The sequence below is a fragment of the Piliocolobus tephrosceles genome, chromosome 10 (genome assembly GCF_002776525.5).
Source record: "Piliocolobus tephrosceles isolate RC106 chromosome 10, ASM277652v3, whole genome shotgun sequence".
NCBI classification, from domain to species: domain Eukaryota; kingdom Metazoa; phylum Chordata; class Mammalia; order Primates; family Cercopithecidae; genus Piliocolobus; species Piliocolobus tephrosceles.
The window spans coordinates 78,756,011-78,770,963 of NC_045443.1; the positions used below are offsets into that span (position 1 = coordinate 78,756,011).

Below are 14,953 nucleotides of genomic sequence, written 5' to 3' on the forward strand. Positions count from 1 at the left end.
GAATGGTTTCCTGAGAATGTAGGAAGCTTCTTTGTATAAGAATTCTGTAATTGAATAAATGGCGATAGTTTCTATATCTTATTATCCAGAATCATTTCATCACTTATGCCTAATCAGTGCCTTTGCCACTCTCCTACAGGGTCCAGAGCCAGTCCCATCACCTATAATAATCAGATAAGCAGACAGCCTTTCATCCAATTTTCTTTCTGTCTTTTTTTTTTTTTTTTTTCAGATGATAACTCTAATGAAAGGATAGGTAGAATAAAAAGTAAAATAAGGAATAAAATAGATAATATCCTAATCTAATATAATAGCAAGACATAAATTTTGTTTAAATAAAGAGAGAAAATACCAGAAGTAGTGGATAAAAGGGTTGACATTAAGAATTTCAGGGAAATGGGATGAAAACTTGAAGTGAGATGCTGTGTGTGTTTATATATGTACCATCTATAACGGTACCAAATATGCCGTTATTTGACTTTGAAAATTTTCATATGAATAAAAAAATAAAATTAATTAAAAAGTAATAGATCAGCCAGAGGTGATGGCTCACACCTGTAATCCCAGAATTTTGAGAGGCCAAGGTGGGCAGATCACTTGAGGTCAGGAGTTCAAGACCAGCCTGCCTGATCAACATAGTGAAACTCTGTCTCTACTAAAAATACAGAAAAACTCAGCTGGGTGTCATGACACATGTGTGTAATCCCAGCTATTTGGAGAGGCTAAGGCCTGAGAATCGCTTGAACCTGGGAGGCGGAGGTTGCAGTGAGTCGAGATTGCACTGCTGTACTCCAGCCTGGGCGAAGGGCAAGACTCCATTTCAAGAAAAAAAAAAAAAGTAATAGATCCACCATGAAACTCATCATGTTGTCCCTAATCTCCTGCTCACCTACAAGTTAGCTCTCTCTCTTGTATTTTTTATCTTTTATTCTCCTTACTTTTCCTCCACCTGCTGCCCGAGAGATATTTCTAAATGCTACTCTGATCATATTGCTTCTTGGTTTCAGTACTTGTATTTCTTCCCCTCCATCTTCAGGGTAAAATCTGAGCTACAAAGCCTAGAAAAAAAAGTGGTTTTGTGACCTGATACTTCCTTATTTCTGTGTACTGGGGCTAATAACATCCCCCCAAAATTTGTGTCCACTCTGAACCTGTGAATGTGACCTTATGTGCAAATAAGATTTTGTTGACATAATCAAGTAAAGATGAGGTCACACAGGATTAGGATAGGCCCTAAATCTAATGACTGGTGTTTTTATAAGGAGGGGATTTGGGGACAGAGAAATATGGGGAAGAAGGAGGAAGGCAGTCAGAGAATGGAGTTATATAGAGTTATACTGCTACCAGTCAAGAATGCCAATGATTGCCAGTAACCATTAGAAGCTAGAAGGGGTGAAGAAGAATCTCACTAGAGCCTTTAGAGAGAATATGGTCCTGCTGAAACATTGATTTCAGACTTAAAACCTCTAAAACAGTGGGTGACTAAATTATGGTTGTTTTAAGCCATCCAGTTTGTGGCAATTTATTATGGCAGCCCTACAAAACTAATGTACTCTGTGACTTCATGTCTACCTGGAATGTGTTTTGTCGTCTTTGTCTAGCTCAATCATACTGACCATCAAGACCCAGTCAAAGCTACTTGGGTTAATTATGTTGACATTAAAGTGCAAACACAAAAAAATTAAATTTAATCTATGAATTCAGCAAAAATTAGCCAGACTAATTTTTAAGAAATATTATATACATACCCCTAGATTTTAGGCATCCCAAATAATGTCTATTATTTAAAACACTTCTTATTTTCACTTTTGACTTTTTCTACTTTATATATTTTTTATCTCAGTGATGGTAGAGTTTTATCTTAGAGGATCCTTTCAAAGTGCTTAATATTGTATTCTGTCCATTTCATTTGCAAACAGAACTCTGGGAAAATTTCATGGCCTGAAGAGAAAAGTCTAAAGCTAACCTGTATAAATAAACTTCTTACTACATTTTAACAGCAATAAAATCAATAAAAGACATACACACATTTCTCAAGAACATGAGCACTGAAGTAGTACATACTTGCTCCAAATGCTAGTTTGGGACACGTACTAACTCTGTTTTAAGGGTCAATGTTGCTCACCTTTTCTGTGCTTCATTTTCTTCATATGTTATGTGGGTTGAGATTCTAATATGTAGCACATAGTATTGCTGTTAGGACTCAGGAAGTGCTTTGCATGGTGTCTCATGTAGAAAACACTCTCGATAAATAGTCTTTTTTATTATTAATTACTCTTATGTACACAATTAGATGATCTCACTCTATGACATACAGTACATGCAGGAATTTTTGCATTTTGTAATTTTGGTACTGCATTTTTTGATTCAGTGATTCATGTGAGAGATTCAATTTTTAACTGCAGGCTGTGTTGCCAAAAATAAACTGGATTTACAAGTCAGAGAAATAGCTTATCCCTCTGTCATTTGAAAAATTCTAAAAAAGGGAGCTTTTTCTAGTCCCTAAAACTTGCTACCTACAAAAAATGAGAAAAAATAAAGATTCAATTATCTCTTGACCTGAAGTTTATGTATAAATTTCATACTTTTCATATCTAATAAATATAACTCTCTGGTAATTTAGATCTATTAAAGTGAAAAATATAACTACATGTTTCAGATAATAGAAAAGGCAACACTGATATGTATTTAATTCATTTAATCACTTAGTGAAATTCTGAAGAACTGTTAATAAGAATTTGGAAATACAAGATGGTTTTATTCACAAAACAAAATGTAATTAAAATACTCCACTGAAAATTTTAGCTATTTGCACAGCTATGTATGTGATATATTATTATCCATACACAATTAATAATCTTCTTGGTTAAAAACTGGAGAGATAAGCCACTTTTATAAGATTGTCTATTTTTCTGATTTGAGTGTTGTGTCTAGCTTTAATCCAACTCACATATTCTTCATAGGTCAAAATCAATTTAAGGAGTTTTGTTTGAAGACAAAATGTAAAACGAAAGTAAATTTTGGATAGGTTTCTTTTTTGACAAAGAAAAATTACTAAAATATATTCTGAACCATCAGTGGAACATATTTATAAATTAGATTAGTGCAAAAGTAATTGCAGTTTTTGCTACTCAAAATAATAGTTCATTTTTAGATATCTTAGAATGTCCTCACATGTAAAACAAATTACCTTTCCATTTTTTATTATGTGGTTGTTTTTTTCTTATTTCCTAATTGTTCATCAATTATTACAACAAACATTTATTACCTGTACAATTTATAAATCATACTATGCTAGAAATGCTATAGGAGTATCAAGAAAAGGGAGCTTATTTTTTTCTTTTTCTTTTTCTTTTTTTTATCTTAGGTGAATTATATTTCTTTATTATTATTATTATTATTTTTTATTATACTTTAAGTTCTAGGGTACATGTGCATAACGTGCAGGTTTGTTACATATGTATACTTGTGCCATGTTGGTGTGCTGCACCCATCAACTCGTCAGCACCCATCAATTCATCATTTATATCAGGTATAACTCCCCAATGCAATCCCTCCCCACTCCCCCCTCCCCATGATAGGCCCCAGTGTGTGATGTTCCCCTTCCCGAGTCCAAGTGATCTCATTGTTCAGTTCCCACCGATGAGTGAGAACATGCGGTGTTTGGTTTTCTGTTCTTGTGATAGTTTGCTAAGAATGATGGTTTCCAGCTGCATCCATGTCCCTACAAAGGACGCAAACTCATCCTTTTTTATGGCTGCATAGTATTCCATGGTGTATATGTGCCACATTTTCTTAATCCAGTCTGTCACTGATGGACATTTGGGTTGATTCCAAGTCTTTGCTATTGTGAATAGTGCCGCAATAAACATACGTGTGCATGTGTCTTTGTAGTAGAATAATTTATAATCCTTTGGGTATATACCCAGTAGTGGGATGGCTGGGTCATATGGTACATCTAGTTCTAGATCCTTGAGGAATTGCCATACTGTTTTCCATAATGGTGGAACTAGTTTACAATCCCACCAACAGTGTAAAAGTGTTCCTATTTCTCCACATCCTCTCCAACACCTGTTGTTTCCTGATTTTTTTCTGTTAAGAAACTTGCAATCTGTGGCTTATGCCCATAATCACAGTCCACTGGGAGGATGAGGTGGGAGGATCGCTTGAACCAGGAATTTGAGACCAGCCTGAGCAACATAGTAGGACCCTGTCTCTACAAAAAATACAAACATTTTCTGGACATCATGACATGTGCCCTGTAGTCTTAGCTACTCTAAAGGCTGAGGTGAGAGGATTGCTTGAGCATAGGAATTCGAGGTGGTAGTGAGCTGAAAACACTACTGCACTTCAGCCTGCACAACACAGCAAGACTCTGTCTGTAAAATAAATAAATAATATTTTAAGAGAATAATTAAGAAAAGAAAAAGAAACTTGCAATCCAGTTGACTCTCTGTGACCATAACCCAGAAAAATATTATTCAAAAAAATAAAAGCTTTAAGTGCTAAGTAATCTGTTTTTTTAAAGTATGTGATTTTCAGATCTTCTTGCTTATTGAAAAAAAAAAGATCCAAATATTGATTATTTAGAGAACAGTTATATTGTAGCTGCATTTTATGATAATTGCTATCACTGAATTAATTATTATGCTGTGTTGATTTTGGAAGTAGTTCATAGTGGAAGAAGCACAAGTTTTGAAGCCATGCTGATCTTGTTTCTCTTCTGTGCTGCTGGGGAGAGAACTGCATAGACCTTTGGCAAGTTACTTTACCTCACTGAACCTTATGGTTCTCATCTGAGAAAAATGGAGATAATAATTAGCATTTCCCCTTTTTGCCAGTTGTGAGGAATTTGAGAATTTCCATGTAATACACCTGTAATAGTTTTCACACGTGACTGGTCCTTAAAAAATCCTTCATAAACCACAGGCCTGGGTCTTGAGACCTGAATATTTCAGAATTAGTTTATTTAGCCTTCAATAGCTGTGTGTGTGTGTGTGTGTGTGTGTGTGCATACAAAAAAAAAGTGATGCATCCAGTAATGCAGGCTGAGTATAGGCTCTTTCACAGGTCTCATCAATGCCATCACTTCCTACTGTCTTGCACCTGGCACTTTCCACTTTTCCATTGCCAGCCTGGCTCTGAAAATATTTGTGTTTGCAATCTCCTTTCAAAGGTGGGTGATGAGAGATAATCCTTTCTCTGGAAACTCTTCCAAAATATATACATAGAAACGATGGGGCTGATAAGAGTAGTTGTATTTTAAAATAATTCCACACGAAAGGAGAATGTTTTGCTCATGAGAATAGATTCTTAATCAAAGAACACCTGGCATCAGAGGAGTGCATTTTCCATCTGACTGGGCGTTTTGTCACCTACATTCAGAGACTATTAGTATCAAGGAGTTATTTTCAAATGGGCAGTAAGAAAATGGGAATTGGATGTTGGACCTTACCTGTAAGTGATGCTGGATTAGATAAGCATTAACAGAGCAATGAGTACTAAAATGAAAGGAAACCATCTAAATCTACAGAACCAAGAGAATGAAGACAGAGAGAATGAACAACAGATCAAGAAGTGAGCCCGGGGAAGCTGAGGCAGGAGAATGGCGGGAACCTGGGAGGTGGAGCTTGCAGTGAGCCGAGATCGTGCCACTGCACTGCAGCCTGGGCGACAGAGCGAGACTCCGTCTCAAAAAAAAAAAAGAAGTGAGCCCGATGATTTGATAGCCAGAAATCCCAGTAATTCCTTATTAGTGATACAGAAGAGAGGTTAAACTGTCTTTAAGAACTCTCTGAGTGGGGAGGAGTGAAGAGGAGAGATGCAGCCATGAACTATTAATTCATAAAATGTTGTATCATTATCTGTGTTGCAGTGGAGCAGTCTACCACTTCATGGTTCATCTATCTCTTTTTGTTTTGTTTTGCTAGTAGGCATCATCTTAGTACATATTCTGATATCATTCACACCTTCTGATATTTACTTATAAATATCTTTTCTTTCAGCAAAGATTTTTTGAGTGCCTATTATACAATCAATAGCTGCGTAGGTACTCTTAAGACAGCAGTGAACAAAACAAGAAAAAAAAATCTTAGCCCTTATAGATGTTTAGGAATAGTTGGGGAGGGAGGCATATGATAATCAACTATATGAGTAAAATAAATACACGTTGTGTCAGGTGATAGAAAGTCCTGTGGGATAAGCAAACAAAAGAAGGAGAGTGTATATGTGTAAATAGAAAGGTCAGGGGACATTTCACTGAGAAAACAACATTGAACAAAAGGCAGAGAGCAAAGAAAATGTAACAAAACAGGTCTGGCTTGCTTAAGAGGTCATTCCAGTTGAGCAGAGCATGGTCGATGAGACAGTAGATGATCTCGAAGAGGTCAGGAAGGTGGTAGTAGAGAGATTGTATATGGCTTGTAGACCACTGTAAGGGCTTTGATAATACTGTAAGTAGAATAGGTAGCCATTAAAAAGTTTTAAGCAGAAAAATGACATGAACTGACTTACAGGAAGGCAGCTCAAGCTGCTGTGTTGAGCACAGACTGAGGTGAGCTGAAGGCATGAGCAAGAACACCCCAGGGAACAGACGACTATTGAAATAATCCAGTGAGAGAAAGTGATTGTGTAGAAAAAGAAAAAGCCACGAAGATTATGAGAAGAGGTCCCATTATGAATATTTTGCAATTGTAGATAATAGGATTTATTGCTGAATCAAACCAAGTGTGTGAGGGGAGAGATCTTAAGGACAGCTCCAAGACTTTTGGCCTGAGCAACAATAATAATGGATATGGAAGACTGCAGAAGGGTCTGGTTTGTTGAGAAAATATCAAGAAAAGAGTGTGAAAATGCTAATTTTGAGATATCCCTTAGCAATTGAGAGAGAAACATCGGGAAATTAGGAAAGAAGAACAAGCTGGAGATATTAATTGGGAGTCCTAAGATGATGGTGGCTTTTGGAGCCATGAGACTGCAGAAATTTACCAGGGAAATAAAAGTAGGTGGAGAAGGGAAGACACTCCAAGGTAGGGGAGGAGAAACAGAAGCAGTAAAAGAGCCTGCAATGAGGTAAGCAAGTAAATACGGATGAAAACCAGGAGAGGAGAATGTGCTATTAGCCCAGTGAAGAAGTCCTCTGGAAAATGGATCAAGTGCTTAAGAGGACTGAGAATTGAACCCTGGATTCAGTGACATGAAGGTCAATAATGACTTTTATGAGAAGAGTTTTGGGGGAACAGTCGGGGAAAAAGTAAGATACAATTGGCTTATGAGAGAATGGTAAGAAAAGAATTGGGTACATAGAATAGGGCCAACTTGATGAACAACTAGCTAATTATATACAAAAGATATTTTTAAAAGATACAAATACATTTAAAAGAATATGTAAAAATGGAAAAGGCAAAAAGTCAGAAAACTCAATTTCCACAAATACAATTTTCTTTTTAGTTGTGAGTGAAAAGGTGAAAAAGCGAAAAGATTCTAAACTTTCACTTTAGCAGGCAAAACGATTTGACAGTGTTACAAATCAAACATCTCCTAGTATCTTTTGTAGTACTTAAAGTACTCTCTTTTTTCACTTGATATGAGCCAAGAGGCTGAGAAGTGACTAAAGTACTCACTTTTGTTTTAAGTAGAAAAAAGGATGTTATGTCTAATAGGAATTTAATATATAGACAAAGAAAGGTTATGTTATACATATGCGTGTATATGCATATTAACAGAGATACATTCACCTTCATGACACAAAACAAAAACAAGCAATGGAACAATTTGAAGTATTTTTGTAGTGTTTCTATATGCTAAGAGTATGAGTATAGCAATTCATGATTCATACACATATTTAGGGTTATTTAAAATTAAAAGCTTATGTTTAAAATAATTTATTAACAGCTTCAGAATGTCTTTGTTATATCTGACCCTTGATAGCACATATTGCTTTCCATATATATTTAAAGCACTCATGAAGTAAACTGTTTGCCCTATTGAACAAGTTTCATAACTAATATAATGCATGCCAAAGTATGGTCTTTTGGGAAGTAAAAAGTGTATGGTCATTAAGAGAAATTACGGAAACAGTATCTCAGAAGCAGCATTCAGAAATCAAAGACTGAAAGTAAGATGAATCACTTACCTCCCTAATGTCCCTTTGATACTTGGTGTTCATTTCTTCAGTTTTAATGAGATCCTTTCTTGCTGTCTCCGCTTCCTGTTCCACCTCTCCCACTCGGGAAGAAAGGGCTGCTAAACGTTCTTTCATCTGGGCCATTTCATAGTTTTGCTTTTCAAGCAATTCTTGTAGTTCAACTATTTGACTAGTTTCATCGGTTGAGTCTATAGAACCATTGGACAAACGCTGCAGAAATAGAAAAATGAATGGCACTTAAGAATTTTCATCTTTCATTTAAAATTTAAAATAAACTTAAAGAAATTAAACTGACACTGCTTTCACACTGAGAAATAAGAAATTCTGAAAATAACTAGCTTTGCCAAAAAACTAAGTTTCTGTGGAAACTGTTAATTGACATTAAAATCTGAAGGTAGATTAGTAATTTTCAATAAGTTTAATAGATGTATTTGAAATGGAAACTTTGCTATGTTCTCTCTATATGTAAAACAGCACAAAACACTGAGGTATCCTAAACTTTAAGTACTAGCTACTATTTTATCAACCGTTTGTTATTAATTTATAATACTATATGATATAACACCACACATTATTTTTAATTAATAGGTAAGGACCTATAAAGTGTGCAATTTAAAAATCTTTGTTCGAGATCCTTTGTAAATTTTTAAGTTTTATTTTCAATGACACCCAGGAAAAGAACTTACCAAATATTTTTTATTAAAGATTATTCCTGCTGTGAATCTGACCTAGCTGGAACAAACATATAGCATAGAAAAGTTTTGATTGCTATTTCTATATTACTATTAACATAAAATCATGTGTGCACACAATGCACAGGAAGGAGGCTAAAAGGGGTTAAATATTTTGAGAGATGATTTTTCTTCTTTCCGAAAGGACTGCGTAGAAACCAGGGTTTTCTAAAAGTATATCTTCAGAAGTATGTCCTACAGCTAAAGTCCAAAATATGTAAACAACTCAAACACCTCAACAGAAGGAAAAGAAATCCTCAGATTAAGAAACAGGGAAGAGACCTGAATAAACATTTCTCAAAAGAAGACATACAAATGACCAGCAGATATATGAAAAAATGCTCAATACCAACAATGCATCAGGGAAATGCAAATTAAAACCACAATGAGATATCACTTCATACCTGTTAGAATGGCTATTAGCAAAAAGCCAATAAGTATTGGTGAGAGAATAAGAATGTGGGAAAATGGAGCCCTTGTACACTACTAGTAAAAATGTAAATTAGTATAGCCACTATGGAAAAAAGTATGAGAGTTCCTCAAAAAATCAAAATTATCATAGAATCTAGAAATCTCACTTCTGGGTATATAACCAAAGGAATTGAAATCAGTGTGTGGGAGAGATATCTGCACTCCCATGTTCAATGCAGAATTATTTACAATAGCCAATAAACGGTATCAACCTAGGTGTCTATCACTGGAAGAATGGATAAAAGCAAGTGTGGTATGCATACACAATGAAATACTATTCAGATTCTAAAAAGAAGGAAATTCTGTCATTTGTGACAACATGGATGAACCTGGAGGACATTATTCTAAGTGAAATCAGCCAGGCACAGAAAGACAAATTCTTCTTCACCTCAGTTATCTGTAGAATCTAAAAAAGTCAAACGCATAGAAGTTGTGAGTAGAATGGTGGTTGCCAGAGGTTGGAAAAAGAGGATGGCTGTGATGAGTTAATGGGAGATGTCAGTCAAAGAGTAAAATGATTCAATTGTACAGTAAGAATAATGTTCTATGACACAGCATGATGACTATAGTTAATAAATAATACATTGCTAGAAGAGTAGATTTTAAGTGCTCTCACCACAAAAATGGTAAGTAAGCGAGTGATGGATATGTTAATTAAATTGATTGAATCATTCCACATTGTATACATATATCAAAACTTTACATTGTATCCCAGGAATATGTACATTTATTATTTGTCGATTAAAAATTAAGAGGCCAGGTGTTGTGGCTCACTCTTGTAATCTCAGTGCTTTGGGAGGTTGAGGAAGGAGACTGCTTGAGGTGATGAATTTGAGACCAGCCTGGGGGGCATAGCAAGACCTCATCTCTAGAAAAAAAAAAAAAAAATGAGGGTGTGGTGGCATGCACCTGTTGTCCTAGCTGCTCAAGGGGCTGAGGCAAAAGGATGGCTTGAGCCCAGGAGTTTGAGGCTGTAGTAAACAATGATCATGCCACAGCACTCCAGCATGGGCAACAGAGCCTTACAGCCTTTAAATAAATAAATAAATAAATACATACATACATACATACATACATACCTACATACATACATACATACATAAGAAAAGAAAAGAAAGTATGGGCTGTATGTGTGGCTCCCTCTTGTAATCCCAGTAGTTTGGGAGGCCGGGGTGGGAGGATCACTTGATGTCTGGAGTTTGAGACCTGCCTGGGCAACATGGGGTGACTCCATCTCTAAACAATAGAAAAATTACCCAGGTGTTGTGGCATGCACCCATAACCCCAGCAACTAGAGAGACAGAGGTGGACAGATTGCTTGAACAAGGTCCAAGTTGTAGTGAGCCATGATTGCATTAGCGTGCTCCAGCCTAGGTGAAAGAGTGAGGCTCTGACCAAAAAATTAAAAAAATAAAAAATAAAAAATAAAAATAAATAAATAAATAAATAAATAAATAAAAATATAATAATAATAATAATAAATAAAAGTATGCTCCTCAGCCTAGCTACATTGGAGAAGTTTTGTAGTGAGGACAGTGCAGCAATTTCGGAGAAATAACTAACAGAAAAAAAAAAAGTAGAAACAGAAAGTATAGGGAGAAAACACAGCAAGTACACTTATTTCTGCTCACTTTTTAAGCACTTGTTTAAAAACATGGATTTCTTTCAACATGATAGATATATTAGAAAACAATTTCAATGTAATGTAAATTTTTTGTGTTTTTTAACATGTAATTTTGTTCCTGAGAAGCACTGGCTAAATACAGAAAACCACACCTGGCTGAAACAAGCCACATTGGAACACATAAAACACACACATGCCCATTCCTCAAATATCTAAAACTGACCTCAATGTCTCATGTATGTTAGAAATTTGCCCATGGACACCTGTGTTACAACTTTCTGTCTGATTTCAGATACCCTTCCTTCTACAACTTCACAAGAAATGAAAGCCTTTAAGCCTTCTAACACTTCCACAAGCAAACTTCGGCTTTTTCTCAGGGGGGGAAAAAAAAAAAAAAACTTATCACTGTATTTGTGCAATTTCTAACTATTTAACAGATGTAAAACTGTGCTACCATTTTTATTAGCTTTTTTACCTTTATTTTAATGTGACACTGATAAAGTTTTTAGGGTTGTGCCATAAACTTCCTTACCCCCATAAGCCCTGTGCTTTTTATTGCACAATATTGCATGGCTCATGATATTTAGGAATGCAAATGCCACATAGAGCAGAATGGAGTATAGAAGAATGGGAAGAACAGAAAGCATCATAAAAGCAGTGAGAAAGATAAAACACAGAGAAAGGAAATGCAGGCAAATGGAAAGAAGTAGTGTAAGTCCAATAACCTAATACAATGTGAGAGTGTGGAGAAATAGCTAAGCGAATCAAAATTAAAAGAGCAGAGAAAGACAGAGACAATTGCCTTTTTAAAGTTGACTGGAGGAATTTCTCAATGTGATAAGGTAGAAGTTCTAATAAATCTTACACTTGTCTAGTTACTTGTAGACTGTATACAGGATTTGAAGATATTTAAAATTATGGCAAAATCCCTCTAAAATCAGTTATCATACCTCAGTTATCTCAAATTTGGAAATAACTGACTGGCAATTGATTTCACCCGTCTTTCCTAATCCAGATCTTGAGTGCTGCCTAATGATTATAAACCGGCCTTTCTGAGTTCAATGTACAGATAGCCGCGTACTGTAGAAATTCACAATTCCCTTCCTCTAAGAGCAATTCTGAGAGAAATGTTCAGCTCTGATCCTTCAACCAGCAACATTTCCAGCAGAAAGGGGAATAGAGACTCTAAAGGGAGATGTGATTAATGAACTTCAATACACACTCCAACATTCCCACATATTCATAACATCACTTACCCCTTTTATTAAATAGAGTTCGGCACCCACAATACAGCAGTTCTATGTTCAGATATGGAATGATATCTTCACAGAATTAGGTCTGTAGATTCAACTTGTATCTTAAGAGATAATTTAGTAACCAACAGGGATTCTTGGAAATAATGTTTACATACTATAAATAAAACTACAATGCAATCATACTAAATAATTAAATTCAAAAACATTTCTTAAAAATGGGAGAAACTATTGTATTCTTGGGGTAAACAAATATAATTTGGTATGTTTGTACAATGAAAACAAACACCTTACTGATCTCTCCAGTAGAATGAATGAATCACAAAAACATTATGCTGAGAAATAGAAGCTACGTACAAAAGAGTACATAATGTGTGATTCAATTTATTTGAAATTCTAGAAAAGATCACCCTAATCCATAATGGCAGGAAAGCAGATTGGTTGTTGCCTGGGATGGGAGGTGGAATGGGAGAGGTGGGGTTGACTTCAAGAGGGCATGAGAGCACTTCTAAGGTTTATGGGGATATTCTTTATCTTGATTTGGGTGTTTATGAAGGCACATATATTTATCAAAATTGACAGAATTGTGCACGTAAATTGTATGTTACTTGTACATTAATAAATTTGCTTAAAAAACTATAAAAACCTTAAAAAATAAATTTTTATTTTGAAAAATGTTTTGTGGAATTGAAAAATCATATTTAAGATTCTAGAGCTCTAAAGAGTTTTGGAGAAACTGAGACTCAGGTAATCACATAGAGGTGATCTGAATTAAAATGCAGAACTTTTATTCCCAGTTCAGTTAATTTACCCCTTTACCATATTGCCTCTAATCAGAACATATAAATCAACAGGATAAAATTATACATGCTGGATATTATATATTATATATATATAACATATTATATAGATAATATTGGTAAATATTTATTCAGTGCAAATGAACGATATTTATTTTCTAATTTGAAAAATGTTTGTTCCAATTCTGTGCACCTGCGCTCCATTAAAATCTTGTTAATGCACTTAACAAGCACATTGCATACTTTTAAATGGGCTCAAGGTAAGATAAATTTAACTAACTATAGAGAGCAATCAGGCAATTAAAATAAAACACTTTTAAAATGCTAACTTTTAAAATTCCATTAAGCAGTAAATGTTCACTGCATAGTCTTTATGCTATTGTGTTGGGATTACCCATGAGAAGATTTTAAAACTCTCAATTTTTATTCTGTAGTGCTTATGAAACTTGTATTTGTAGAAAATATATAATCTTTTATTTATTCTCATGACCTTAAATATATTCTATGGTGAGCTTACTGTGTGTCTTAATAATATTAGAATAAAAAGTCATATTAAAACTGTGATTTATATCTTAGAAAAAGATCTTGTTTTTGTTCCAAACCACTGTTAACTTGACTTACCTTTAAAATAAATTGTGGCACTTTAAGTTAAACGACAAATGACTGTATTAAAAGTCAATACTTATTTTAAGCAGCTTTACTGGGATATAATTTACATGCCATAAAATGCACTCTTTAAACATAAAAAGTTCAGTGGAGTTTAGTATACTCACAGAGTTGTGCCACTATAAACATAAGTTAATCTCACATTTTTTCCACCCCTAGTGGAAATCTCATAATTATTAGCAATCACTCACACACACCCAGCCCCAGACAACCACTAACTACTTTCTGTCATACAGATTCGTTGTTCTGGACTTTTCACAGAAGTGGAGACACTGAACGTGTGTTCTTTTGTGACTAGTTTTATGCACTGAGCATGATGTTTTTGAATTTCATTCAAGTACTGTAGCATGTTATCCATACTGCATTTCTGTTATTGCTGAATAGTATTCCATCATGGGGATATATTACATGTTATTTATATATATACATCAGTAGATAAACATTAAGGTTGTGTCCACCTTTTGGCTACTATAAATAACTGCCGTGAACTTTAGTGTAGAAGTCTTTAAGTGGACAAATGTTTTCAGTTCTCTTGGATAGATTCCTAGAGTAGAATTGCTGGAACATATGACAATTCTATCTTTAACATATTGAGGAAATGTTTTCCAAAGTGGTTGCACCATTGTACATTCCTACCAGCAATATATGAGAGTACTAATTTTCCACATCTTCACCAAAACTTATTATTGTTTATCTTTTTATTTCAGGTATTCTAGTGGGTGCAAAGTGATATTTCCTTGTGGTTTGGATTTGCATTTCCTAATGACTAATGAGATTGGACATCTTTTCAGGTATTTATGTTCATTTATATATCTTCTTTAGAGAAATGTCTATTCAAATTATTTGCCTTCATATTAATTTATTTACATGTATTTTTATTGTTGATTTACATGAACTCTTTACATATATTTGATTCAAGTATTTTATGAAACATATGGCTTGCAAATAGCTTCTTTCTGTTCTGTAGACTATCTTTTCACTTTCTTTCATGATGGTGTTCTTTGAATTTCAAATGTTTTTAATTTTAAGAAAGTCTAGTTTGTCATTTTTTTTCTTTATGGCTTGTGCTCCTGGTATCATTTCTAAAAAATCAATTCCCAACAGAAAGTCATAAAGATTTTCAATTTTTTAAAGCAGTACATATACATATTTGAAATTACTAATTATCAAATGCAATAAGGTCTCATATGTTAAATTTTAAAATATATATATTTTTATTCATTCATAAATATTTATTAAGCACTTACTTTGTGTAAGGTGGA

The 14,953-nt window shown here is 34.5% G+C and overlaps 1 protein-coding gene across 1 annotated transcript in view; it reads right to left on the bottom strand.

Annotated features, from left to right (window-relative positions):
• Positions 1 to 14,953, bottom strand: part of PPFIA2 (PTPRF interacting protein alpha 2) — a 486,204-nt gene that overhangs the window by 95,947 nt on the left and 375,304 nt on the right. The window contains exon 9 of the mRNA XM_026454621.1: positions 8,135 to 8,356. Coding sequence (XP_026310406.1) covers positions 8,135 to 8,356 — 222 coding nt within the window. The remainder of the gene's footprint in view (positions 1 to 8,134; positions 8,357 to 14,953) is intronic.